The 27,284-nt window shown below is 47.2% G+C and overlaps 1 protein-coding gene and 1 long non-coding RNA gene across 5 annotated transcripts in view; one reads left to right on the top strand and one right to left on the bottom strand.

Annotated features, from left to right (window-relative positions):
* The first annotated feature begins 1,247 nt into the window (after positions 1 to 1,247).
* LOC128329644 (uncharacterized) lies at positions 1,248 to 27,284 on the top strand. Its single transcript, XR_008309731.1, has 3 exons — positions 1,248 to 1,393; positions 1,851 to 1,946; positions 26,066 to 27,284. It is a non-coding gene; the product is annotated as an uncharacterized LOC128329644 (long non-coding RNA).
* EPS8L1 (EPS8 like 1) overlaps positions 4,461 to 27,284 on the bottom strand; it is a 51,904-nt gene continuing 29,080 nt past the window's right edge. For all 4 annotated transcript variants that reach the window (XM_053261172.1, XM_053261173.1, XM_053261174.1 and 1 more), the window contains 12 exons: positions 26,638 to 26,764; positions 25,878 to 25,966; positions 25,706 to 25,780; positions 24,981 to 25,129; positions 24,222 to 24,363; positions 22,866 to 22,894; positions 14,243 to 14,339; positions 12,689 to 12,853; positions 11,111 to 11,216; positions 8,579 to 8,750; positions 7,372 to 7,504; positions 4,461 to 7,099 (listed from right to left, as the gene is read on the bottom strand). In XM_053261172.1, coding sequence (XP_053117147.1) covers positions 7,025 to 7,099; positions 7,372 to 7,504; positions 8,579 to 8,750; positions 11,111 to 11,216; positions 12,689 to 12,853; positions 14,243 to 14,339; positions 22,866 to 22,894; positions 24,222 to 24,363; positions 24,981 to 25,129; positions 25,706 to 25,780; positions 25,878 to 25,966; positions 26,638 to 26,764 — 1,359 coding nt within the window. In that variant the 3' untranslated portion in view covers positions 4,461 to 7,024. The remainder of the gene's footprint in view (positions 7,100 to 7,371; positions 7,505 to 8,578; positions 8,751 to 11,110; positions 11,217 to 12,688; positions 12,854 to 14,242; positions 14,340 to 22,865; positions 22,895 to 24,221; positions 24,364 to 24,980; positions 25,130 to 25,705; positions 25,781 to 25,877; positions 25,967 to 26,637; positions 26,765 to 27,284) is intronic.

The following is a 27,284-nucleotide window of genomic DNA, read 5'->3' as shown; positions in this document are numbered from 1 at the left end:
TCCCATACCAAGGATGGCTGCCCAAGTTCCCCACCTGCTATTACACTTGGCTAAGGAGTGGCTCCCACCTGCTATAAGCGGTGCACGGCATGGTGCCTTAGAAGAACACAGCGCCCCCTTTTACCTGCCGGTGCAGGTGCATGAGATGCACAATGCCTTCACTCAGCCACCTGGAGGTGTAATTTCGAGAGACTCTGGGAGGGGTCTGCGTTTGAAGAATGTCAACGGGAGCAACATCTTGTATTCTCTCCAGTATCTTTTATGTTTTGTTGTTTACCAGTTTGTCCCAGTGGTCCCATTACTGTAGCGAATGGGGGGTGTGATGAGAAAGAAAACGGGAAGGAAAGAAGGAGGAGAAAATGGAGTTGTTTCTGAATAAAAGTGAAAAGGTAAAGTTGTGCCGTCGAGTCGGTGTCGACTCCTGGCAACAACCACAGAGCCCTGTGGTTTTCTTTGGTAGAATACAGGAGGGGTTGTTTTTATTATTATTATTATTATTATTATTACATTTATATCCCGCTCTTCCTCCAAGGAGCCCAGAGCGGTGTACTACATACTTGAGTTTCTCTTTCACAACAACCCTGTGAAGCAGGTTAGGCTGAGAGAGAAGTGACTGGCCCAGAGTCACCCAGCTAGTTTCATGGCTGAATGGGGATTTGAACTCGCGTCTCCCCGGTCCTAGTCCAGCACTCTAACCACTACTGAGATGTCGCCTTTCAGCATCTTCCTATATCGCTGCTGCCCAATATAGGTGTTTCCCATCGTCTGGGAAACATACCAGCAGGGATTCAAACCGGCAACCTCTTGCTCCCTAGGCAAGTGACTTCCTCAATGCACCATTAGGCGGCTGATGTCTCTGAATAAACTCTTTGTCAAATCTATGTAAGATTACTTTGTGTTTGTGAGAGAAGCAGCTATAAAACACAACACATATGAAAAATGACTGAACAAGGCATCCCCAAGAGGCAAAAGTAGGGACAAAAAGGGGTCGTGATTTACCAGGGACTGATTCCAGAAAACAGGGGCTGTCTCTGGTAAATAGGGACAGGTGGAGCTTCTCTGGTCTGGCTTCCTGAGGAGTATAAGACAGCTCCCAAGTGCCAGCAAGAGGCAAGAGAGATGTACAGAGGGAGCAGTCAGTGGCTGTGTGGCAACAACAGGATTTGGCGGCAGTCAGCCTTGTAGGAGGGTGAGGGGTGGTGGGCGACCTCCATCTCTCCTCCAAATGGCTGCCCCTGAGAGCTGGTTGCTAAGCCCAGGGGAAGAAGCAGGAATCTACCCGAGGAGGGTGTATGAGGTGAAGGGAGAGAGACATTCTGCTTCTCACAATGTGGAGAAAGGCAGCAAGAGCAGTGTCTACACACGATCTGAGTTGGTGTATTAGTAAGAGAGTGTAAGCCTTTTATTTCTATGTGTTTAGAGAGGGGTTCCCTTCTCATTAGAGAGCATTCAAACATCTGACCCAGTGATTCTCAAACTTGGGTCCTCAGGTGTTATTGGACTTCAACTCCCATAATCCCCAACCAAAGGCCACTGAGGCTGGGGATTATGGGAGTTGAAGTCCAATAACACCTGAGGACCCAAGTTTGAGAATCCCTGACTAACTTCAAACATCCCCCCCCCCCCGAAAGTGGTACAACTCAAGGCATGCATTTTTTGTTGACTGTTCTTAGTGGAAGAATCCCAGCAAGGGGTGCGGGGCTGTTGTAGATGTGACCCTGTGTAGATGTGACCCATCATTCTAAGGGGATGTCTGACTTTATGAAGGAGATTGTGTACCTGGTTGGTTTGAGGGGTAAGTGCGGGGAGACCTGATATGTCATTCCCCATCTTTTATTTTCTTTTGCTAGGTAAGCCACGGTGAGGACTTTTGTTGTTGTTGAAAAGTGCTGTATAAATATTTGGAAGACGAAAACGAAGAAGACGACGAAGAAGAATGCCAATAGGTGAGAGAGCTGAGGGAGCCCGGCCTGTCGCTGTCCTTTTCACAGCTGCTGCTTCTCAGCACTCCTGTTGAAACAGCGCTCTGCGTCTGCTTGTGAGACCAGGTTGTCACCGAGGCCGTAAAATATTTGTCTGGGCTGTATTCCTTCAGACTGCAGGTCGCCGCCTGACGAAACGCATCTCCTTTAAACAACAAAATCCGTCCACGCTGAAAACGCAAACAGATCAGGACCTTCTTCCTGACACCCAGTTTCTGATGGGTAGGGATCGGCCACCCCCCCCCCCATGAAGGCGCATGCATTCAGTCATGTGGGAAACCCACCACCCCCACCCCACTGGGGGCACAGCCAGCCCAGACACTGGTTGACCTCCGCAGGGGGAAGAATGCAGCCGGAGAGGCAGTTCTCCTCCGGGGAGGCACAGGCCTGCTTATACCAGGGGCATGGAGTGATGAGCTAGCTGGCTGCCTTTCCAGCCCAGCCCAGCCCAGCCCAGCCCCTGCCTCACCCTGTTCCTGGCAGCTTGCGTGGCTGCTTATTTAATGGGGGCTATCAGTGGGTTGTGAAATGTATAGCAATGGGAAGGTCCCTGGAGGGGTGTGTGTGTGTGTGTGTGTGTGTAGTACGGAATCTGCCAAGAGGGACGAAACGTTTCACACCCTCTCAGGGACTCCTCCCAAACTCTTGCCAAGGCTCTCCCTGCCCCCCAACTACCCCACCAGCCCCCGCTGGCGGTGCTCCTGCTGCCCCATCTGCTGTGCTATTAAGGGCTCCCGAGATCCACCCCAGGCCTCTGCCCACGTGCCAGGGCGTGACGGGATCACACATCTCCCACCCACCCCCACCCCCGTCCAGCCCCGCCCCACCCGGCTTGTCAAGTGGCTGGCAGCTCTAACCCACAGTGGGAGCCGCCCTCCGAAGCAGGCCGAGACCCGCTCTGACAGGGTCTGGGCTGTTTTTGACAGGAATTGAAAGAATCCGCTCCATAAACACAGCTCACCACAACACTCATGTTGCAAAATCACAGATGTCCCCCCCCACTGCCGCTCAAAAACAAACTGCTCGGACCGGCTCTCCCTTTCCAGAAAAGGCAGGCTAGCGAGACCTCAGAGTCCCTGGACGGGGAGCTCCTGGATGTGCAGACCTGCTGAGAGGTGGTCTCGGTCAAGTGTGTGTGTGTGTGTGTCTGAGTGGTTTGAGAGAGAAGGTAGGGTGTCATGGTGACAACGGAGGGCCACATCAGAAGCACCAGGTCTTCTTATGGGTAGCTCTAAAAGGGGACTGGGCATATTCATGGAGGAGAAGGTCTCTCACAGGCACAGAGGCAGCAGCCCTTTCATGAGACAAGATGAGGCAGTTGCCTCAGGCGGTGGATTTTTGGAGCGCCAGCCGAGTGGCAAGAGGCCCACCACTATTCAACAGGCCTGCCACACCCTTGCAAGCACTTCACACCCTCTGCAAAACTTGCATAAAGCCTAAGAGAAGGCTGCTGGCAACCTTTCCTCCTCCCTGTGCCCCACCCACCCACCCACCCCCCATTGCCACCTTCAAAGCTTGCAAGGGTTGGCCCTCCCAACAAAAATGACAATTAAAATAAGAACTACATGATGCACTTCAGCTCACTTTAAGCCCGTTCCATTAACTCTAACTCTAAGGGTTGGTTTTGAAATGGGGCTGGCCCCCACTGGAGACATGTGGCAAGGCAGCATTGGGGGCTTCACCTTAGGTTCCACAAAACCTTGGGCAAGCTCTACCCAGACAATTAGTCATTATGGCTATGTGGAACCTCCATGGTCATGGGCAGTATACCTCTGAACGCCAGTTGTTGAAGACAACAGCAGGGAAGGACTATTGCCGTCATATCCAGATTGTGGGCTTCCCAGAGGCAACTGATTGACCACAGTGAGACACAGGATTCTGGGCATTTGGTCCGATCCAGCTTGGCTCTTCTTAGCGTGCGATAGTAGAGTGGTGGTCCAAGGGACACCCTAGATAGCCCTTTGCAGAGTATATCTTGGTCAGCAACTAGAGTTACTGACATACCATAAGTAAGGCGGTTTTTGAGGTGGGGATAAAGGGGCAGGTCAAGCCTTCCTTGCTTCCCCCACTCCTACTAGATTATTCTTCATGGAGCTGATTTAAACACGAAGCACTATGTGGCAGGGCCCCTGCCCAGATGACTGGCCCTCCCAACAAAGATGACAATTAAAATAAGAACTACATGCTGCACTTCAGCTCACTTTAAGCACGTTCAATTAACTCTAATGCCACGATTTATGATTTTCAGGGTGATCAATGGCTCTGAAGTAGCAAAAGAGGAGATTGGTGGGGGGAGCCTTTAAAGGGAGAGACACCATGGTCTGCCCAATGCCCATCCTGGGAGCCCCTAACAATTTTAATTTGTCTGTGCTCCTGCAAAGACAGACAAGTTCTATACTTAGGGTTATAACTGCAAATGTACCATGAACCAGAAAACAGCATCTCATTTACATATTTTATTTATTTATTTATTTACAGACTTCTTATATAATTAGTTTCCCCAGCGAGTGCCAGCCCCCAATTGGTGAACATGTTGCTCTTCCATCATGCACCTCCCACTATAGGAGAAAAACATCCAGATATCTCAGGAAGTATTTAGAAATGAGAGTTACATTTGTAAGCCTTAATTAATGATAAACTGAGCACGCCGATCAAGTACATTTATCTCCCAGGCAGCATGTATTTTGTTCACATTGCACCAAGCTGGCCTAGTCTGGAATAATCTGGAATCTTCTAAATTCTGCTCTTCTAAAGCATTCAAAACCCCCTTGAAAGCAACAGGTTCTGAGACTTACTCGTGAAACCATGAGGACTAGAAGATTATCTTGGTTCTTACAGGAATCTGTACCTCAGTAAGCTACATGTGGGCTGCAGATTGGAGACTAACTGGCTTCTCTGCTTTCTCTTTCTAACTACTGCTTTAGAGCAGCCTGTTGGATGAGAAAATGGTAGTCCAAACTTTCCCTCCCTGCCTTCCTGCCACTCCCCAAAAGCACTGCCATTGCAACAGAGCCTGTTATCTCTAAACTTGGTTTCACTTTGAATTTACAAAGTGGCGGGGGGGGGGGCGGTTTGGAACCTCCAAAAAGCCCAAGTTGGTCCAGGGGCTAAGAACTGCCAACCCCTATGCTAGAAGTGGGGATCTCAAAATTAGTTTATAGCTGGAAAGAAAGCAATGTAAATTATCAGTCTGCTCTTTACAAAACATTAACGGCAGCTAACATTAAGTTAATATAAATAGGGTTAAAAATAAATATTCCCTTCCACTTGATTTCCTTTGGAAAAAACAGCTGTGGGCGATTTGGCTCAAATTCTGCCAAAGCATTAATCTTAAGGCACAGATCAAGAGTAAACAAACTGAAGAGAACTTGCTGGCATAAGTTGTACTTAATGCTAACACCAGGAAGTTCAAATGGGAGCAGTTCAGATACCAAAGTGCTCAAAATCACTGTGTGTTCTTCCACAAATTAGTTAACAAATTGTGTGAAAATTGCCAGGGGGAAAAAAAAGTCTATCCAGTTAAATTCCTAACACACACCCTCCACACAGACACACACTTTATCCACAAATAGAGAGAGAGTAGCATGGCATATTTCAAGATGATCAAATTGACTTTTCTTTTTCTTTTTAAGTTCAAATACCAAATCCTCTTGCACAAAAGTTCTTGAAAACAGCTGAATCAGCCCAAACATTTCTCAAAAATGTACACGCAGAGACAAAGGGGTCGAACTGTAAAATCTGGCAACGTTTTTATGCACATAATTAAAGTCGGAAAAGGGCATTTGTTCAGAAGTATTTGTGAGCGAGATCTAGGTTTGCCTCAAACAGAAGCTGCCATCTGGTGGCCAGTGATGGTAGTGCTCAATAGCGACTTCTATCTCTAGGGAGTGAGCGCTCCAGCATGGTAGAGCAGCCTCCACATAAGGATGAAATTATCATCTTGTAAAACGGATCCTCTCTCTTATACTTAGCAGTGGGAGAGCAACTGGCCCTATCCAAACCCAGCACAACATCCCTCCAGTGGCTGTTGCTGGTATCTGCCTTATGTTACTTTTTATATTGGGAGTCCTCTGGGGACAGGGGGACATCTTATTGATGGATTATTTATATTTCTATGTAAACCGCTTTGAGAACTTTGGTTGAAGAGCGGTATATAAATATTCATAGCAGTAATTTCCCCATCATTTTCCAGCAGTCTTTTGTGCAGGACGATAGGTTTTTAATGTCATACTTTTGCACTAAACTCTTTTTTCACTGGTACCTTTTTTTAAAATTATGAGGACAGGTGAGAGATAATTTCTTAGAAATGAGCTGCCAGCTCAATACTGCAAGGAAGTAGAGGCAGAGGTTTGACTTCAACCCCTATGATGCCGTGTAACCTTGAGCAAAATAGATTTGTGCAAACAGTCCCGCACCCCAATGATTTTATGCAGATGCATTGCAACTGCATTACCAATCACATGTGCAACAATAACTGTAGCTTAGATTTAACTGAAAGAACAGTGAACCATAAGAACACAAAGAATCAGGAAATCCTTTCCAATAACATCTTGCTTAGGGCTGGGAAATGGATCCGATGATGGCAAGAGATCTTGGATTTCCATAATTCCATAGCTGAAAGAGACTGTTCCATCCCAAAGTTATTTTACTCTGCATATGAGAGAGAGAGAGAGAGAATTACAATATTAATGTCTTCCATTTTAAAAAGGGATTGCTGATGGAACTAATCCACATTTAAAAAAAAAAATTTCTGGGAGGAGGGACAAGGAACCAAAATATTATCCCTGCATTGTCCCTCAAAAAAGGTGATTTTGAAAATGCAGGATACATTCTGATCCCTTGAGCAGAGATGAGGAAGAGATGGTCTCAATGAAGAAGGTTTAGATCAAACCAGTGTTCCTGTACAAGACACATTTTGATGAATGCAGGACAGGTAATAAGTCAAGTTTGAGGATGGCGGCGTAGCTTCTGAGCCTGTTACCCTTCAGTCCCACATTTTGCCAACAGAGGACACTTCCACATCAGAACAAGAAGGTCTTTGGCTACTCAGTCACACTATCCACTTTCCTTTTCTGTCTCTCCATTACAGCTTGTAGTTCTGATATTTTCCTAGAATCCTGGAAGAAAAAGAATGGAAATAATGAACCGATATTGTCTTGGCTTCAGACACTCCCCCGCCATCCCCAATTACATCCTGTGTAATAATTACTTTGCAGAGAGAGCTCTGATTTTCTAAACAATTAGTAAGTTTTCTGCTTGCCCAGACTCCAATCCTGTCCCCTGGCTCTTTACATCTTCCCTTCCCAGAGAGCCTAGAAGTCTTGACTTAATCATCCCCGTGCATCACCGCCTCTCCACCCCATAGGAGCAACTTCTGGGCTGCCTATACCTCCAGGAGGGCTTTCTGGACGGTGACTTGACTGTAGACTCGAATTCCTTCCTCTGGGCTGACAGCTTTGAACTCATCCTTCTTCAGGGAGAAGAGCTGAGCTCCATTCAGAACCCCCAAAGCACTTGCAGTCCTGTGGAAGAAAGGAGTGGATGGATCAGAGGAAGAATCAGGGCTTCCGCCACTGACGCTCATAAAACCCCAAACGCAGAATGGATATAAAAGAGACTTGCACATCAAGTCACAGTGGCCCTCATCTTCAGACCGGGGATTAATGATCTGTGCTGTGGACGAACAGAATGGTTGAAGCACCAGTGAGAATCTACTAGGCAAACAGCATCCTGTCAGTTTGACATCTTTGGTGTCTCAGAGATTGGTATTGGGCAATGAGGGAGCCAAGAGACACTGCAAAAGCCAATCAGGAAACTGATGAGCACAGGTGTGCTTCTCTATGCCTAAAATTTGGCTTATATTAGGAACATAGGAAGCTGCCTTCTACCAAGTCAGACCCTTGATCCATCTAGCTCAGTAGTGTCTACATAGACTGGCAGCAGCCTCTCCAAGACTGCAGGCTGGAGTCTCTCTCAGCTCTTCCTGGAGGTCCTAGGGAGGGAACCTGGAGCCTTCTGCATGTAAGCACGCAGGTTCCCTTCCCAGAGCGGCCCCATATTTTACAGTGCTCATGTGTCATCTCCCATTCAAATGCAAAGCAGGGCAGACCCTGCTTAGCAAAGAGGACAATTCATGTTTGCTACCACAAGATCAGCTCTCCTCATATTGGGCAGGAAGAGTGAATAACCCATAGCGCAAGAATTCCCAATCTTGGGTTCCCAAATGGTGTTGGGCTACAACTCCCACCATCCCTGTCAAATCCCATCAGCCAAAAGGCCATGGTGGCTGGAGATGACAGGAGTTGTAGTCCAACAACATCTGGAGACCCAATGTGGGGAATCCCTGCCATTGCAACGACCGGAAGCGGTGAATGGCTTCATGTGCAGGAAAGTGGCTGCTGTGTTTGCCAAAAGGCCAGACGCCTGACAACAAGGAAAATCCCTAAGATTAACCTGACCTGTGTAGGCCCTCATGACTGTTGGGCATCAGTCAAAAGACATCAAGGGCAGCCTGTGTTTGGTGACAATCAAAGGGTCTCCCTGGACTCCCTTGCCAATCCACCCATCCTCCCAAAGAGAAACAGGCACCAACTCACAAGGGGTGGAATCCTTTGGCCTCCAGCCAGGCGTGGACCTGAGCAGGATCTGAATCGTATCCTAAAGGCACACTGGTGTCTGGAGTGCGCTGGATCTGAAGACTCTTGCAACGACCAGTTGTCCCGTTGGCTAGCCGCAGAGCAAGTTCCTCATTGACGCTGACAAAACGCTCTGAAAATGGGAAGTGATATCACACGTGGCACCTGGGACTCAGTTCTAAGCATGTGTGTGAATTAACCTTATCTCCACCTAATGGCGCAGTGGGGAAATGACTTGATTAGCAAGCCAGAGGTTGCCGGTTCAAATCCCTGCTGGTATGTTTCCCAGACTATTGGGCGGCAGCGATATAGGAAGATGCTGAAAGGCATCATCTCAGACTGCACGAGAGATGGCAATGGTCAACCCCTCCTATATTCTACCAAAGACAACCACACACAGGGCTCTGTGGGCGCCAGGAGTCGACACTGACTCGACAGCACACTTTACTTTTTACCCACTATAAGAACATAAGAACAGCCCTGCTGGACCAGGCACAAGGCCCTCTGAGGCTGGAGGTGGCCCGCAGCCACCAGACTAGTAGTCATTGATAGACCTGTCCACCATGAATTTGTCTCTTTTAAAGCCATCCAAACTGGTGGCCATCACCACAGCCCATGGCAAAGAATTCCATAGATTAATTATGTGCTGTGAAAAAGTACTTCCTCTTGTCGGTCCTAAAGGTTCCGACCTTCAGTTTCATGGGATGACCCCTGGTTCTAGTGCTGTGTGTGTCAGAGAGAAATTTCTCTCTGTCTACCCTTTCCATTCCATGCATAATTTTATACACCTCAAACATTTCTCCCCTTAGATGCCTCCTTTTCAAGGTAAAGAGCCCTAGATGCTGTAGCCTAGCCTCAGAAGGAAGGTGCTCCAGACCCCTGATCATCTTGGTTGCCTTCTTTGGCACCTTTTCTAGTTCTACAATATCCTTAAAATATGGTGACCAAAGCTGTACACAGTATTCCAGATGTGGCCGCACCATAGATTTGTATAAGGGCATTATAAATATTGGCATTTTAATTTTTAGTCCCCTTCCTAATGACTCCTAGCATGGAATTAGCTTTTTTCACAGCTGCTGCACATTGAGTCGACACTTTCAATGAGCTGTCCACCACGACCCCAAGCTCTCTTTCCTGGTCAGTCACGGACAGCTCAGATCCCATCAATGTATATGTGAAGTTGGTGTTTTTTGCCCCAAAATGCATCAATTTACACTTGCTTACATTGAACTGCATTTGCCATTTTGTTGCCCACTCACCCAGTTTGGAGAGATCTTTTTGTGGCTCCTCACAATCTTTTTGGATTTCACTACCCTAAATAGTTTAGTGTCATCTGCAAATTTGGCCACTTCACTGCTTACCCCAACATCTAGATCATTTATGAACAAGTTAAAGAGCACTGGTCCCAGTACCGATCCATGGGGGACCCCACTTCCCACCATTGTGAAAACTGTCCATTTATTCCTACCCTCTGTTTCCTGTCCTTCAACTATCCAAAACAAAAGTCACTGTATGTCAAAGTCCCTACAGTGTGCACTCACTTGCTCACTCGCTCTCGCTCTCTCTCTCTACACACACACACACACACACACACACACACACACACACACACTTACTTAATTCAAATGCAGGCTTTGGGCCTACCTAAGGAAGTGTAGGAGTTCAATAGCTGTGTACTTTAGACCAGGCCAGAAGCCAGCTTCTTGCAGCCTACAATCTGCTAGGAAAGGTCATGGGCAGGGCTGGCCTGTCCACTAAGTGAAATAGGTGGCCACCTAGGCTGCCAGGCAGAGATGGGCACCGATGGCCCAGGTCACGTGCCGTCCACATGGGTGGGAGCGAGAGGGTGAGCAAGTGTGAGTGAGTGGGTGCTCCCCATGCCTGTTGCTTGGCCACTTGCTCTCCTCACCACCACCGCCTGTTATTGTTATTATTACATGCAAGAGCAAGTGGGTGTCCGGGCAGGCAACGTGGACTGCCTGCCCACGCTCACCCACATGAAGGGGACAGGGTGCCCTCTTCACCTGGGGCACTGCCAACCCTTGGCCGGCCCTGATAATGTGTCAGCTAAGGTGTCTCTTCCTCTGCACTGGGACTCTTCCAAGATCATTTGGGCCAATTATCCGGCCAAACAATGAGAAAAAGATCCTCCTCTGGGAGGAAGTGGGGGGCTCTACTCGCTGGAGATTTTTCAAGTAGAGACTGGACAGCGGCCATCTGCTGGGGATGCTCCAGCTCTGGATTTCCTGCATCGAGCAGGAAGTTGAACTAGGTAGCCAGTGAGGCTCCTACGATCTGATTGACGGGGCGTAGCTAGGGGAGAGGGAGTCCGTGTTCATTCCTCTCTCTGGTGGCCCCCCAGAATGAGGGAGATAATGAAGAAAATAGGGCGGGATGGAACTGGAGGGCCCTCAGGAGCTGGGGGCCCGTGTTCTTTGAACCCTTCCGCTCAATTATAGCTACGCCCCTGCTGGGTGTGTAGCTGAGTCTTACCTCGCTCATTTACGTCCATGTTGAGTCTCTCAGTGCTGGCCCAGGATTTGCCATTTGAGTTTGAGTACAGACCTTTGCTCTTTGGTGGTGGCTGTGGCGGAGTTTTCTAAACAGAGAGGAAAGCCGGAAAAATTAAAAGCTTAGCCTCCCGAAGAAGGCAAGGCATGGGCAATGCGTTACACCAGTTGCATCTCCCAGGATGGGTGTGTTTTTAAACCATTTGGGCCCCACACATTTCCACAGGCCACTTTTACAGGCGATGCTTAAATTGGCTTTCACATTTGCAGTGCATGCAATTTGAAAGTAAAACCAGACTGGTGGGAATGGATATTTGATTCAAAAGCAGTTCTCTTCCTTCCTCCTCCTGAGTTTCATGGACCCAGGAGTGAAACTTTCCACCCCATTCCTTAAAGTTTCCCTAGATTTGGCCCAGACCCGATGACCTCAAGTCATCAGTGTTAGCAGAGCTAGCTTTGAAGAATTCAGATGGAGTCCCAAGTGAGAAACTCTTTATTTAATTTCAAGGTAATTAAATTTTACCTTAAGCTTACAAAACAAAAAAAACCTAGTAGAAGCTGAATATGCGGGATCAGAGCTGGGGGATATACAGAAGGGGGAGGGGAGTAGAGAATCAGGAACACACCATTTGATTAACATATTTCTGGTTGTTGTGAAACTTCCCCCCTCACCCCCGGACAGCATCTAGCCCCTGGACAGCATCCCTCCAGTGGCTGTTGTTGCAGAAGCTCCTCATTTGGGGCAGGGGGAGGCAGTGTGAGTGTGTGTGTTTGTGTTTAAAGATTGTGAGCCCTGGGCTCAGGGAGCCATTTTACTATTTTGTCCATAGCTAAACTGCTTTGTGAACCTTTTGTTGAAAGCAGTGTAGTCGTCGTCTTCGTCAACAACCAAAACTTTATCTGGTCTAGCATCCTGTTTCTCACAGTGGTCAATCAGACCCCTCCAGGAAGCCCCTGTGAAGCAGGCCATGTAGGCAAGAGCCCTCCCTGCCACAGCCCCTCGCCCACCCCATCCCCAACTGGTGCTGAGAGATATACTGCCTGTGAGCATGAAGCTTTGGTTTAGCTCTCACAGCGACTGGCAACCTCTCATCTAATCGATAGATCCCTCCGCTTATACATTTGCCTAATCCGTTTCTTGAAGTTAAGCTAGTTACCAGCATTGGCAGTGAGCTTCCTAAGCAAATGATGCCTTGTGTGAAGGAGCACCTTCTTTTTGTCAGTCCAGAACCAGCTGCCAATCAACCCCATTGGGCAACCCCAAGTTCAACTGTTATGAGACTAAAGCTTTCTTTTCTCTGTCTTCTCCCTTCACATTTTTATACATGTCTACCAAGTCCCCGCCTAGCTGTCTTTTTTTCTAAACTTATCCAGTTGTAGACTGTTTCCCTTGTGGGTGCAGCTGATTATGTTAGGGATTTTTATTGCTGTTTTCTGTTCTGTATGAAACATTTCTATTGTAAGCTACTTTGGATATATTTTACAGAAAAATGGGTTACCCATTTTTAACACACATACATAATTACTCTGACAAAGCCCTAATTGCTGTGGTCCACCTCACCTTGGTTATTACAGGGCTCTTTCCATTGATCTGAGCAATTGTAGTGTTGTTTTGGGTGCTGGAAAAATCCCCAGTCGGAAGTGGGGTGAGAATATTATAGGGGACGTAGCCAACTTGACTGTAGCTGTTCTGAACCTTCCACCATTTCTTGCTGTCATCCAGGACCTAGTGACAAATAAAAACAAAAAGTTCCCAACTAAGCTGCTCAGCTGGGGGGAAAAACCCACATTCCACCAACTTCTTTGCAGACATTCTTACGCATGCGTGCACACCCCTTCGGTGTGCACGTGGCTGAATAAATGCATGTGCCGCTGATTGTGCATGACCAAACCCATGTGCATTTGCTCCAGAGTGATACTACTTGTGGAACTGGGAAGCATCAGGAGAGGGGCCCTAATTCAGCTTTGCCATGAATTCCACAAAAGTGACTAGCCCACCAAAAAAACCCTAGTAGCCTGCCAGACCATGTATTTCAGTGTTCGTCGTTTGGGAATATATAAAAGGCTTATAAGGAAATTTGAAATAAAGTTTTAAAGAGAGAGAGAGAGAAGGGGTAGATTAGATGTGGCTTTAAATGTTGTTTGGCCCTGTGGATTTTCTTTTTGGAAAGAGCAGCTGTGGGGGTCCAAATATTAACTGGGAGTGTGGGGGCAGCAAAAGGTTAAATCCCCAACTTCCCATATTTTGGTCCCTAATCCTATTTGGGGGACAGGGTGTCTTTTGTGAATATATTCTTATTCTTTTTCTAGGAAAACTGCTTCGAGACCTTTTGCATTGAAAAGCGGGCTATTAAAATAATATAATAATAATAATAATAATAATAATAATAATAATAATAATAATGCTATTTACCAAAACAAAAACATCCCCCGCAAACATATAAGGCCAAATGATGTGTTTCAAATCACACCAACCTCGGCCCCAAGTCTTCTAGTTCTCAAAAGGATCCCTGCTACACTTGCTCAGAAGAGACCCTGACTTGTCGCTGTGACTATGGCCTGACCACAGCCATGCAGGCCTTAGTAACATTCAGGCCAGATTACCCTAACAGGCCTTCTGTGTGGCTGCCTCTGAAAAGCATTTGGAAGCTAAGACTGGCACAGAATGCAGCAACAACAGTTCATACCGGGGCTTTTCCAGACAACGGTTTTTTGTCCATAGTTTTTCAAGCTCCTGCCTTACTTAAGTTCGGGCCCTCCGTCAGGCTCCAGAGACGCCTGCGTTGGGTTCTGAAGAAGCTCGTTGTGCCTCCTTACAAGTTCTGGTGCTCCAGCCAGATGGGAAGACCGTCCTTGTGCCCTTTTTGAAGCATGAGCTGCTGGCCAGCGCTTCTCCCCCCACCCCACTCTTTTCATGACCACTTTAAAGTGGCACTCCCTCCCTCTTTAGCTAAAGCTTGAAAAGTTACAGAAGAAACCATCGTCTGGAAGAGCCCTTAAGCTGTGCCCAAGCTGCCACTTGTGCCCCTCCCATCTATGTCACTCAAGTTAGAGGCAGGGCTGTCCTAAGGCATTGCAAGGATCCTGAAGACAACACGTCAAGATGCCAACTTACCTCCACCACATCCCCCTTAAGCACTGATAGCTCATTGCTATTCCTGGCTACGAAGTCATAGGTGCAGCTCATCCACTTGTCCTCTGCATGTTTGTCTCTGTTGGGAGGGAAGGCAGAGCACACCGAGTTATAGGCAGGAAGGCCTCTTCTGGAAAACCAGTAAAGTAGAGAGAAGATCAGGGCTGTGGCTGGAGATCTGGGCTCCAGGGTTCCATCCTGAACTTCAAAAATAGCCTGTGTGCCTAAACATGCATATTAAATTTCACCTTCATCCTTCACTTTTCCCAGAACAATCTTTCTGCTTATACTTTCCTGGAATTGCAAGTTATCTTATGAGCTTTAGGCAGAAAGGCAACCTTTAAGCTGTTTAATCCCTAGACTAAGAGGTGCCCCCAATTAATCAATCATCTAATTTAAAAATAAATTATTTTGAAACAGTAAATAAATTATTTTGAAAGCAGCATATGTAATCTCAGAGAGGCATTCCCTCCTGCATGTGAGAGAGAATGGGGAATGCCTCTTCTGAGATGGCCTGCTTCAGAACTTGGATGCATGGTCTAAACACAAGGGAAGCATGCTCTTGTATTTAGAACTATGATTTCTCATATGCAGATTTAATCAATGAAACTCATATGATTAATCAGCTGCAATTGCTTCCACACTAGAGCCTTATGATGCTCCAATGCCATTGAGCAGTACCAAAAGAAAGTGAATTCTTAAAATCTGAAAATCAATGGAGACAAGTTGACTACCTGATGGGACGTAGTCAGGATTTACTTACTTTGGATATAACTCCTTACTTTTCTATGATCAGCTGGAAATAGAATTAAAATGGCATTTTTTCTTTACTGTGATATAGTGCTAATAGCTAGTTAGCAACGGCTGGTAATTAAAGCTCCCGTCATCCCACAGGGAACATGAACTGATTAATTAAGGGAGAATTAATCACTAATGCCCTGGCTGTGATGAAGAGAAAGCAATTAGAGCCAGAAGCCATAGGGAGGGAATCATCTAAATTAAAGCCACAGATGCATTTAATTAGAAGATTCAGGTCCACACTGGATGACGGGTTGGTGCTGTGTTTGCATTTTAAGTGGGGGGGGGTCACAAATCTGATCTTAAAAGAGACAAGAAGATAACAGGGGGGAAAGTCAGTGGATAGGAACACAGAAAGCTGTCATATACTGAGTCAGACCATTGGTCCATGTAGCTCAGTATTGTCTACAGCAGGGCTGCTCAACTTTGGCCCTCCTGCAGATGTTGGCCTGCAACTCCCATAATCCATGGCTATTAGCCACTGTGGCTGAGGATTATGGGAATTGTAGTCCAAAAAAAGCTGGAGGGCCTAAGTTGAGCAGGCCTGGTCCACAGACTGGCAGCAGCTTCTTCTGGTGAGACAGCTAGTGTGGAAGCAACCCAGGATTCATCGTATCAACAGACAGGCTGCTGTAATAAATGAGTCAATCAATTAAAGTTATAGTTGATTAATTGTTATGGGGCAAGGGAGGGTGAACTAAAGGCCAAGTTCAGATGCAACGCAAAACCATAACTGAACCATGGTATAGCATTACCAGTTCACACCTTGTGTTCCCCTCCCTTTGCGTGTGAAAGGAGGAAATTTCCACTCCTATTCATAGTTTAAAACAGGGGCCTACAACCTATGGCACGTGCGCCAAAAGTGGCTGCACACTGAATGTAGCATTAGCCAGTTCTTTTGTGCTAGATTGTCTTTTCCCCCATATCCGGAAAGGGGCACTGGGATTTCTCCACATCTATATCCAGAGATGGGCATTGTTAGTGGGAGTTTCCCAGAAATTCTGCTTGTCCAGGAAGAACTACATTGGCAAGATCTGCATCTTAACTTATTTTAAACTAAGCTTATTAAGCATTTTAAAAACATCATTTACATTGCATACAACTAGAGTTTAATTATATAGAGAGGGAGACTTTCTATGTTAAAAAAGTATTACAGGCCAGTAGCGGTCGGTGTGAGCGTTGCCAGTGGGGTGGGTGGGTGTGAGAGGCCCCTTTAAGCATAAATCAGAAGGTGCTTCCCTCTGCTCCGGGATCACCAGCAAGCTTCTCCGGGCTACAGTGCACCACCCAGGACTCCCTGCAGCGGGGCAGCAGCTCCGACACTCACCTGGCTGCTGGCAGGGGATCGGCTCTGCGGAAGCCAGGTGAGTGTTGGATCCGATGCCCCACCGCAGGGAGTGCTGGGTGGTGCACTGTAGCTCGGAGAAGCTTGCTGGTGATTCGGGAGCGGAGGGAAGCCCCTTCTGATTTATGCTTAAAGGAGCCTCTCGCAGCACCCTCCCCGCCGGCAGCGCTTGCACAGGTCGCTACTGTCCAGTAATATATTTTAACATAGAAAGTCTCCCTGGCTATATAATTTGTGCTTAAAGGAGCCTCTCTTTACACCACCACCCCTGCGGTGCCTGCACCACCAGCTGCTACTGTTACTGGCACGGGAAACCTTAGAGTAGGGCTGTTCTCACAATTATCTTCAGGGTAGGAGAAGCCTCCCACTCTAGTTCGGGAGAGGTGTACACTCCCAATATTTGATCATGTGTTACATAAAAGCAAGGTTGGAGGCGGGCATCTGTCAAACCTTAGCTGGGTAGGAGGGTTTTCCTTCTACCTCATTCCTAAGCTGGGGATGGCGTGCCTCTCCTACCCTCGGTCCAGTCACAAGGACAACAACCCCAGCAAATAAGCAAAAACTTGGCACACCACTCCTGAAGGTTGCTGACCCCTGGTTTAAAACCAACTGCGATTTCTTTGTGTCATCCCAACCTGTTAAATTCCAGGTGGTTTTAACTGCAGCCTGAGAACAAGCCAAGTTATCAAGCCATCATGTTGACATCCTTCCCTGTTCACAAGCTGTTGTGAACAAGAAATGGTGGCTCTTTTTCTTGTGCGTGAAACACAGGGGAGAGAGCAAGAGCTCAAGGATTGTGCTGGTAACATTAAACTATGGTTTAGTCAAGCTTTAGTGTTCCATCTCAGTTCTGTTCAAAGCACACTTCTTTGTTTCTGAGGTTATTTTGAGGCTCTGGTATGTTAGTAAAAGAGGGAATGAAAAAGAAAATATTAAAAGATGGCAGGAGAGGGCTCTTGCCTTAACACCCTGCTTGTGGGCTTCCTGGAAACATCGGATTGGCCACTATGAGAAACAGGATGCTGGACCCTTTGGTCTGATCTGGCAAGTCTCCTTTTATCTAGAACATAAGAACAGCCCTGCTGGATCAGGCCCAAGGCCCATCTAGTCCAGCATCCTGTTTCACACAGTGGCCCACCAGATGCCGCTGGGAGCCTACAGGCAGGAGTTGAGGCGGGCACGCCCTCTCTCCTGCTGTTACTCCCCTGCAACTCTCCTGCTGCAACTCCCCTGCCTTTGAGGCTGGAGGTGGCCTATAGCCCTCCAACTAGTAGCCATTGATATACCTCTCCTCCATGAAGTTATCCAAGCCCCTCTTAAAGCCATCCAGGTTCTTGGCTGTCACCACATCTTGTGGCAGAGAATTCCACAAGTTGTGTTTCTTGTGTTAACAATGAGTGGTAGTTTCTGTTTATTTAAGTATAGGTTTCTGTTTATTTAAGTATGAATATCTTCCTTCACTATCTCAAAAAGCATCCATAATGAGGTTTGGTAATATGCAAGCTCATTTAGATTGCTTGGTTAGTCATCTAAAGGTCAGATGATTTATCAGCTAAAAATGCTTTAATCCACTGACAACCTAGATATTTTTCATTGAATAAATACTGATAGTGCATTCCCACTGATTGTGGGAATGCTGATAGTGCACCCGGATCACCCAGTTTTAATACAGAATGCTAATAAAAAAGGGAGAGGAAGGGAACATCTTGAGATGGGATTGTGAATATGGAGATGTTCAGCTTGTGCTAGCAGATAAAATTAGAAATGTGTTTAGATGAATGGGTGCAAATACACACACACACACACATTTTAAAAGGAGATTTGTTTATGATATGGAAAGAAGGGCAGACTGGAAAATGACTTGGAAGGGGCAACACAAGATATTGGTCCACACCAACTGCTGAATGACAATCACCCTATTCATATGTTATACTGTATTCAACTTTCATACAAGTGTACAGTGTACACAGGTCCAGTTATTCACACATTATGTTGAACACAAGTACATTAGCATACTTCCTATCTGTACTATGCATTTAACAGGCCTGTACACAGGTTCACCTTTAAAATGAATGCAGGTACAATCATTCACACAAAAACGTGTATGAGTGTACAGATATGTGTACCCTTGTACAACATAATGTCTGAATAGGATTCTTGTATCTCTTGCATGGATGGTACATCCTGCCAGAGAAGAATTCCCTAAGTCTCCATTTTGAAGTCCTTTCCCCAGCTGGGCTTGATGGGTGTGATAACTGGACACAAATTTTGCCAAGGGGTGTAGAGAAGAGGACAGGAGAAGGAAAAACAAAGCAAGGAGAGGCATTCCATTTCTCCCCCACCCTCCATCCTACCTTCGCTGGCTGCCTAGCGTCCCCCTCTTGGCTCTCTTCATGGCGCCATCTTTAAATCGCTGTCCTCTGGTTTTCATCCTGTTACTTTTCCCTTCTGAGCCCACCACCAGAGCATTGGGCCTGCACCATCTGCTGCTCCCTCTCTGACACCTGCAGTCCTGCCTGCCTGCCCGCCCTTCTCCACCCAGCCTCCATAGCTGACTCTCCTCTGAGGAGTTAAAAGTCTCCCTCCTCATCAGATCCAGCTTTCTTCTTTAAAAAACTATCATTCCCAATTCATGGTCTCTTCCCTACATTATCAAGCACTGATCAACCGCCTTTTCTTTCAGGAGAACCCAGGCATTCTAGTTCCTCTGACCCACTGCTCCAACTCATTGTCACCAATGAATTTCCACAAAAGTTAGAGGTCCCAACTTACTCCTTCTCTTCTGAATCTGTTCTTCCCTACCTTATTCATGGTCTGGACTGAATGTTCTTTTTGTTTCATTAGCTTCCTGCCAAACCTGAGCCTTCCCTGTTTAACTCACCCGACAACTGAGCTGAAGCAGACATAAGGAATAGGTGTCTGAGGGAAGAAAAGTTCGTTATGCCCTCATGAGCCGCTGCTTCTACGCTTTGTTGCTGCTCCTGTTGTTCTTTGGGCCCCTCTCCTTTTCCACATTCAGAAGAACCTCCTCCAAGCTATCCAGCTGCCATGTCACCAAGTTATTTGGCCATCGTCAAACTATGCCTTCTCTACAGCCAAGTTCACACACCCCAACCACCCAGATAGGACTTCATCTCGGTTTTGCTGCTGGAATATGCTGGAGTGAATGCCTGCATCTGGGGGCCACGTGGGTGAGAGGCCAACGAGTGCCAGAAAGATCCATCCCTAAGATGCTCTAGGAGCCAAGCTACACGTTACACTCCTCACGGGAGGAACAGCCCCGGTGCAGGGGGATTTTGCCTGTTGAGAACTGCTGGTTCCCTCACCAACAGCCAAGCAAAGAAAGCTGGAGGGACTAGAGATATCACATGAAGCAAAGGAGGAGTCATTCGCTGCCTTTCTTCCTTGTTTTTCTGCTCTTATCTCTCCTCTTTGTGGTTAAACCTGGGAGGAGGAGAAGCACAGAAAATTGGCAGCTGACAGATCTGGGGAAGATAGACTAAGGCAGCCAGTGATTCCTCCTCCATTGTGTGTGTGATCGCAGACTTCTCACATGCAAAGCTTTCACGTGGCAACATAATGGGCGAAGACCATCATAAACTTGTTTACACTTTTAGTGCAAATGCAGCACCCTCCATTTTCTGAAGGGCTTCCTGGAAGCAGAGAGCCATGATCTCCACACATCGTTGGAAGGTTTTTATGACTGCTATATGTAAATAGCGCATCATAAAAACTTGCAGGAATCTATCCTAAGTAATGCAAAGGGGAGTGGTCACTTAGCAAGACTATTGCAGTGACCCCATTATGACATTAGTCTATCTTTGTCTTCTGCATCCAGACTGTCTTGCCTCAAATCCAGAATTTCTAGTTCAGCTAGAAAAGAGGCACCTGGATTTAATTTATTTTAAGGATGATGAGAGAATCCACTCCCTCTGACGCAGCCTGCCTCAGTGGTCAGTCATATCCTCATTTTGGGTCATGTGAGGGGAGGGGCTGCACTGTGCTTGTTGGGCTTAATGTGCAAATGGTGATCCACCTCTTTTTGCTGGATAATCCTTCAGCCCCCTAGGTGGGCCGATATGCCCTACAGACTGAAAAACTGGTTTTCTAGTAATCCCCTCTCAGAGAACTCTGTCTGTGTGTGTCGGTTCAGAAAATACCATGCCTGCCAGACCCAGCACACATGATAGGGATAAGGACATAAGCACACCATGAACACACCCTCCCTCCCCCACCCCCAACTCCAAATGCGCTAGGGTGCCTTTCCCTAATCAAGTGTGGGGAAGGCAGCCTGGCATGTTGGGAGGAGGGAGGAGGTGCATGCTCACAGTGTAGTCACATCCTTATACTGTGTGTTGGGGTGGACAGAGGAAGCATTGCCTGAATTGGGTCTCTGTGTGTGTGAGAGAGAAAGAAATAAAGGAGAAAAGGAGGGCTAGGCATCCTAAGAAATATAAGAGGAAAGCGGGGCTAGGGATTGCCTGAATTGGCCGTGTGCGAGAGAGAAATATGGGAGAAAAGGGAAGCTAAGGATCTCTTAGCACCTTCAGACTGCAGTTCCCAGGATTATCTGAGAGATGCCCTGACAGTTAAAGGTGGTATAAAATGGATATATACATTTGTGGCAGCTCTAAACCTCTGTGCACCTGAGGCAGGGTGCCAAATGCTGCCTCCCGTGTGTGTGTGTGTGTGCGCGCACACACACACACCATTTAAAAAAAATCAGGGAGCAGGAGGACATCTTGCTGCCTCATTGGCACCCCCAATAATCTGCCTCACCTTGCCTCATGGAAGGGTTGCCCCTGAGTTGGCAGTGTAGACATGCCATTTTTCTCTGCCTAAGCGATCTCCCAGGATGGTTATTAGGACAAATGACATAACTGGATAGTGCTATGGATGAGATTAATCAAATGAACACCAATTGGTTGGGGACAGAGCCACCAGAATACTTCATTTTCAATTAGGGGTTTTTTGATCTTGAGGGATCAAGAAAACCAGAGAACAGTGGACCTAAGCAGTAAGGCAACAGGGAGGGTATGAACCAGACCTAGAAGCTATGTGAAAAACCATCTCCTAATGGCTACTGGATCTTAAGCTACTCCTCACTATTTCTTTTCTCACTTGTATCAGTAAACAGCCCATTAAAAAAAAAAGTCTGTGCCATAGAAGCAAAGAGAGCTAGGAGAGTGATTTTTCAAAGGCAAATAAACTGCAAAAGCCATGACTCATGGGATTTCTTGAACTGCCATATTCAGCATTCAGAGCTTCTCATTCTATATTGGTGGCTGCACAGATTCCTAGCCAACAAATTAGCATTTCTAGATCTGGGGATGTCATCGGAAGTCTCTCCTCAACATCAAATGGCTGCTAATCACCTACCCTAAGCCCCTCACCCCACCAACCTGGAACCGTTGATTAATAAGGACTACTACCCTCCCCAGCCCCTAGTCCCACCCCCATCTCACTGTCTAATCCTATTACTGGTTTTGCTGCTCACCACGGGACCCAGCTATCCCAAAGCACAGAGAGAGAGAGAGAGAGAGAGAGACAGAGAGAGAGAAACAGAAACAGGTTTTTTTTTTTAAAAGCAACGCAGAGATGACTTAAGCTTCCCATGAACAAACTGCCACCCCAAATGTCCCCACACATTAAGGCCTCTTCTTAGAAACTTTGCCTCCATATACAATCATTATTATTGCAAATATGTATACAGTATACCAATTTTCAAACAAATGAAGTTCTCAATGTGGTTTACATAGCCAATAAAAGGAGGAGATGGTTCCCTGCCCCAAAGGGCTCACCGTTTAAAAGGAACACAAGAGAGAGGGAGAGACCAGCAACAGCTACTGGAAGGGATGCTATGCTGGTCTGAATGGGGACCATTACTCCCCCCCCAACCCCACCCCAGCCAACCCAAGAGAAGAGAGCCACCACTTGGGAAGGTGCCTCTTGGCTCAGTTGCTCTTCTCAACAAATGCCAAGTTGACCCATCTGCTGAGTCCCTCCTCCATGTGTCCTGTTCCAAACCCTTCAAGGTAACCATCTTCCCTCCCTCCCTCCCTCCCTGCATCTTTCTTCTTTCTCTCATGATCCTTTTGGACAAGGGGTCCCAAATGTGGATCCCCCAAATGTCGTGGGACTACAATTCCCATCATCCCAAGTGACGATGGTCTTTGTGGGAAAAGAAAAAAGGGGAAAGTCGCAACCTTTGGACAGGTGACACTCTGCTGCTTCTGGCTTGAGAAGACATTCTAAAAGAAGCCACCAAATTTTGGAGAGCACCTCCTGATGAAAAACAGCAGACTCAACAGGCCCTTGGCTTTGCCAGTCCCGTCCCACAACAGCTTTTCCTCCTCTCCCTCTCTGCCCCTCAGATCCAAATTTTCAGTCTCTCCATTGTCTCCATTGTCTTTGAAGAGCTCCACAAACCTTCCCAAATTCCAAAACGTGAGTGGAACTTACCCATTGGCTGCAATTGTGGGAGCAGATTGCTGTAATGAGGCAGAGGGAGGAAAGGGGATAAGTATTAGCAATCAAGATCCCACAATCACATTAGCCCAATGTCCTGCTCAAGGCAGGGTCTTCCCCAACTACCAATTCCAGTAAGTTAGTCCAGAATCATCCAGATCATAGAGAAAGCCTCTGGACCACAAAGTCATAGCTCAGTGGTGGGGCATCTGCTTTGCATGCACAAGTTCTGGGTTCAGTCCCTGGTATCTCCAGGTAGAGCTGGAAAATATGCATCTGAGAGCTGCTGCCAGAGTAGGCAATACTGAGCTAGACAAACCAATGGACTGACTCAGTAGAAGGCAGCTTCCTATGAACCGATGAGATACTGCCTAGCTTACTAACTAGAGGTAGTAGTAAGCACCAATGTGACACCATGGCTAATGAAGGACTTTGACTGGTGAGATTTGGGTTCAAATCCCTGTGATCTTGGACCAGTTCCTATTTCTCAGCCTAACTTACCGGTCACATGGTTGTTGTGATGATAAAATGGGAGTGGCAGAGAGAAGGACTTCCTTGAATGCTGCCCTGAGCTCACGGAAGGAAGAGTGGCGTCCAAGCGGGATCATCATGGCAGCGCAGGGTCAAAGCACTGCCTAGAGCCCTGAACCAGTATCCTACCCAGCTGCCCAACTGATCAGCCCTAGCTATTCTAGAACAGTGGTTCCTGGGGGTACTTTTAAGGCTTGTAAGGGGTACTTAGGGGCCTCCCTAACTAGTGATTAGTACACAGCTCCATTGCCTCCTGATCAGAGGACTTGCCTGGGCTTCAGTGTGGGGGGCAGGGGGGGGAGTTTCTGAGCTGAAAGTTCCAGAGTATGGCAGAGAGACATGCAGGGCAAGAAGATGACAGTACTGGCACCCCAGGTTTAGTTAACCTGACCTGAGGTGGATTCAGATGCCCCAAGTTATTCTAATAAGCATTGGCTTTTGCAATTATCAAACAGCAGAAATGAAATGGAAGATTTCCTGTAAAAACTCTCAGGAAGTCAAGGTTTAACATGGGCCATCTGTGGAGCTTGCTGAACACAACAGCTGTTGGCCTCTTCCAGATGACTAAGTTCCACCAGATTCTTCTTACCCAAAAGTCAGGACTCAAAAAGTGGGTGATCTGGATCAACAGAGACCAAAACGCAGCATGTCGGCTTCTAGATAAAAAAGGCATCACAGTGGCTTCTGCTTGCAAGCCATGCTAATGGCTACACACACAAGGAGGTTCCACTCTATTTCCCTTTATTCCCACCACAGAATGTTTTGCATCCGTCCTCTTGCCTCTCTTATCTTCTGCCTGCTTTCCACCTCAACACTCACCTGGGCACGACGTTCTTCATGCCGGTGTTGCATCTCCACTGGGTCTTCCCAAGGCTGCCCAGAGGGATCCAGGCGCGGTGGCTGCCAGCCACTCCGGAAAGTTGGGGTGTAAGGAGCTGCATAGTCCCGGGGAAAGTCCACTCTGGGTGAGGAAGGTAGAAGAAAAAGGTGAAGAATGAGCAGTGATAATGCATAGGGGGAAGAGATAAAATTGTGTCCTCAGCCACATGCTCAGACAGCAGGCACCAACTACCCATTCTGACTCAGGATGCCAAAACTGTGCCGCCGATCAGCACTGAACTGCTCAAGCAACTCTGAGCTGCACCAGCACCCTGAAGTCATAAACAAGTCAGCCACATTTACCAAAAGCAGCATGCCCTGCCTTTACATTCAAATGCCAAGGTTTCCAGTGTGGTCCTCTTAAAATTCTCAGGCCGCCAAGTGCCTTTGATATCATCACAGCAGCTCAGCCAATGGCGGCCAGAGTGACCATGGCACCTTGAGGGCAAGGTCCCATGGTGACATTGGAGCTGAACAGCCAATGGCATCGAGAGAGGCAGAGTGGGCAGAGAATTCAGAGGCCGGTGAGTGGACCATCGAGGTCTGAAGAGGTGAAAGGAAGGAAGAGCAAGTGAATTAAACCACATGCTGCATGGTAAATTAAGAACAAACTATTGTAACTATGGAGAAAAGATAAAGGAGCAGACATTAACAAGCAAAGGCAAAACACCTGAGTCTCTTTTCCTTAACAGCCTCTACCTTGGCTTGGTCCAGTTTTGTCCTAGTGAATGCCACAGCTCCATTTCCTGTTCCTTCAGGCAGCCTCGCATTAGAGTCACTGCCTCCAGGGTCAGCATGGGGCTGCGTAGCTCAGAAGCGAATTCTGGCCCCCCTGAAGTTGCCACAACCTGCAGTGGGATGCAAGAACCAGAATCCAGAAGGCCGGCTTCCCTTGACCCAAGGGCCTAACTCCAGCTCGTTTCTCACAGAATCCATCCCCAACCCCTGGAGCCCATCTAAACATACAGCATAACAATCACAGGATAGTCAGTTCTCCTGGAATGTATCACAATGCCCTGCCAATGAAGAGAGATTTTATATCCAGCAAAGGCTAGCTCCAACTGAGGGGTTACATAGTAGCTAGGAGCCCCATCCCTGAAGCCTCCTCTATGAATAAGATGACTCCTTACACTCAGAAATCTCGCACATTCGGAAGAAATGTTCCAGGCTAGCCTGCCACCTGATACACTAATTTTCTATGCATGGAGGGGCTTGGGATGGTGGGAAGGACAAGCATTCAAATAGAAGATCCAGCACCTGCTGCCTAAGCGGCATGGCCCTGGAAAAACTGCTCTACAAAACTGTTTCACTTTTGTAGATCAATAAAGCAACAACTGCTGGTCCGTAGACCTGTGTTGGACTGTCAGCCACTCAGATGTTCATCTACCTCCTCCCCTCCCTCCCACCTTGAATCCACCACTCACCATCTTCAAGGGGCCAAAGAGAAAATGTATCAGCTCCTCTGAGGTAGGGTTGGTGATGTTTGATTTCAGTCTTGCCTGGGTAGGGAGAGCAAAAGGCACGGCCTAGTGGTTAGCATGAGCCAGGCAGAGACCCCCTTGACTCCTTGGGATGGAAAGTGCAAACACTACCCACCAGGAGGCTGAAGGAATATTTCATCTTAGCCAGAGCATCTTCGTACTCCTCTTGTGGTGGGGGCTTAGCTCGGAGGGTCAGGAGTCCCTCTAGACACGTGGCAAAGAAAGGAAAGCATGAGATGGGTTAATTTTGTACGATGACTTAGTATTGCTGCCTCTTAGTCAATAATCCATTTTGGATTTCAGAGGCCTGGTGCTGACGGCTCTGGAGGCTTCCTCGACAAGGCAGCAAAGGCCTCTTGTATACGCAGAGCAGCAGGATGTCATTGTGCTGCATCAGCAGGAGGCCTGCTCCACCAGGCGAGCCAAAACAGGACTTCCTCAATTCCCACCTCTCAGACTGGAATCCACTTGGGGTTCAGGAGGCCCTGGCTCTGGGTTCCATTGTGGCTCTGAAGACATCCCTGAAACAGCAGCTCATCACACATGGGCAAAGGCCTCTTGTACATGTACAGCTTTAAAATGAAATTGCTGCACATCAGGACAAGAAGCCTGCACGAATGTACTATGAAGGCCGCTCTAGGAACAAAGCCTTTTGGAAGCCATTACAGAACCTATTGAATTCCAGTCAAGCCCAGAACTTTCCTAGGGGCAAAACCAGAATTTTCGACCCACTTCCAATGAAAGTAGAATTCAGAGACATCACTAGTCTTAACACCCTCATTCAGGCCGGATGTATCCCAGGCCCTCAGCTATCATGCAAGGGGAGCAAGGGAACTGGTGTAGATTCCTAGAACAAGGCTGAGCCCATCTCTCACCCCCTGGCTCTCGGCGGCGTCCCCTTGCAGAGCGCTTGCGTTGATCCAACACACGGAAAGCTTCAGCGGATTTCTGCAGTTTCCCGACAAAGAATTCCACATCATCAAAGACCTGGTTCAGCAGCTCCTGTCAGGCACAGAGATACGAGAGAGAGAAAAGCACTGTTCAGACATTACGTTGTACAAATGTAATGATGCCTGTACCTTCATACATGGTTTTGTGTGAATGATGGCACGTGTGTTCATTTTAAAAGTGGACCTGGATACAGGCCCTTCAAATCATGGTGCAGATAGGAACTGTAGTGCTGTACCTGTGTTCACTGTGTACACTGTACACTCATTGTACTAGTGCTGCACATCACATCAGAATAGGGCTAAGGCTGCCAAAGGGAACAGAGGACAGGTCTCCTGCATCTTTAATACAGTAGATGCCAGAAGAGGGAATTTCAACAGGTGCAGCTTATCTTCTTCCTGCATTACTAGCTGCACCTGGGATCTATCTATCTATCTATCTATCTAATTTGTATACCGCCCCAAACTTTCATCTCTGAGCAGTTTACAATAACATAAACCAGTTAAAAACATATACAAAAACTTAAAAACAATTTAACAATTTAAAAATAACCAGAAATTAAAACTCCAAAATA

This window comes from Hemicordylus capensis, chromosome 6 (assembly GCF_027244095.1).
Source record: "Hemicordylus capensis ecotype Gifberg chromosome 6, rHemCap1.1.pri, whole genome shotgun sequence".
Classification (NCBI taxonomy): Eukaryota; Metazoa; Chordata; class Lepidosauria; order Squamata; family Cordylidae; genus Hemicordylus; species Hemicordylus capensis.
Note: the sequence above shows the minus strand (reverse complement) of the source record. Positions and strands in the feature narration are given on the sequence as shown.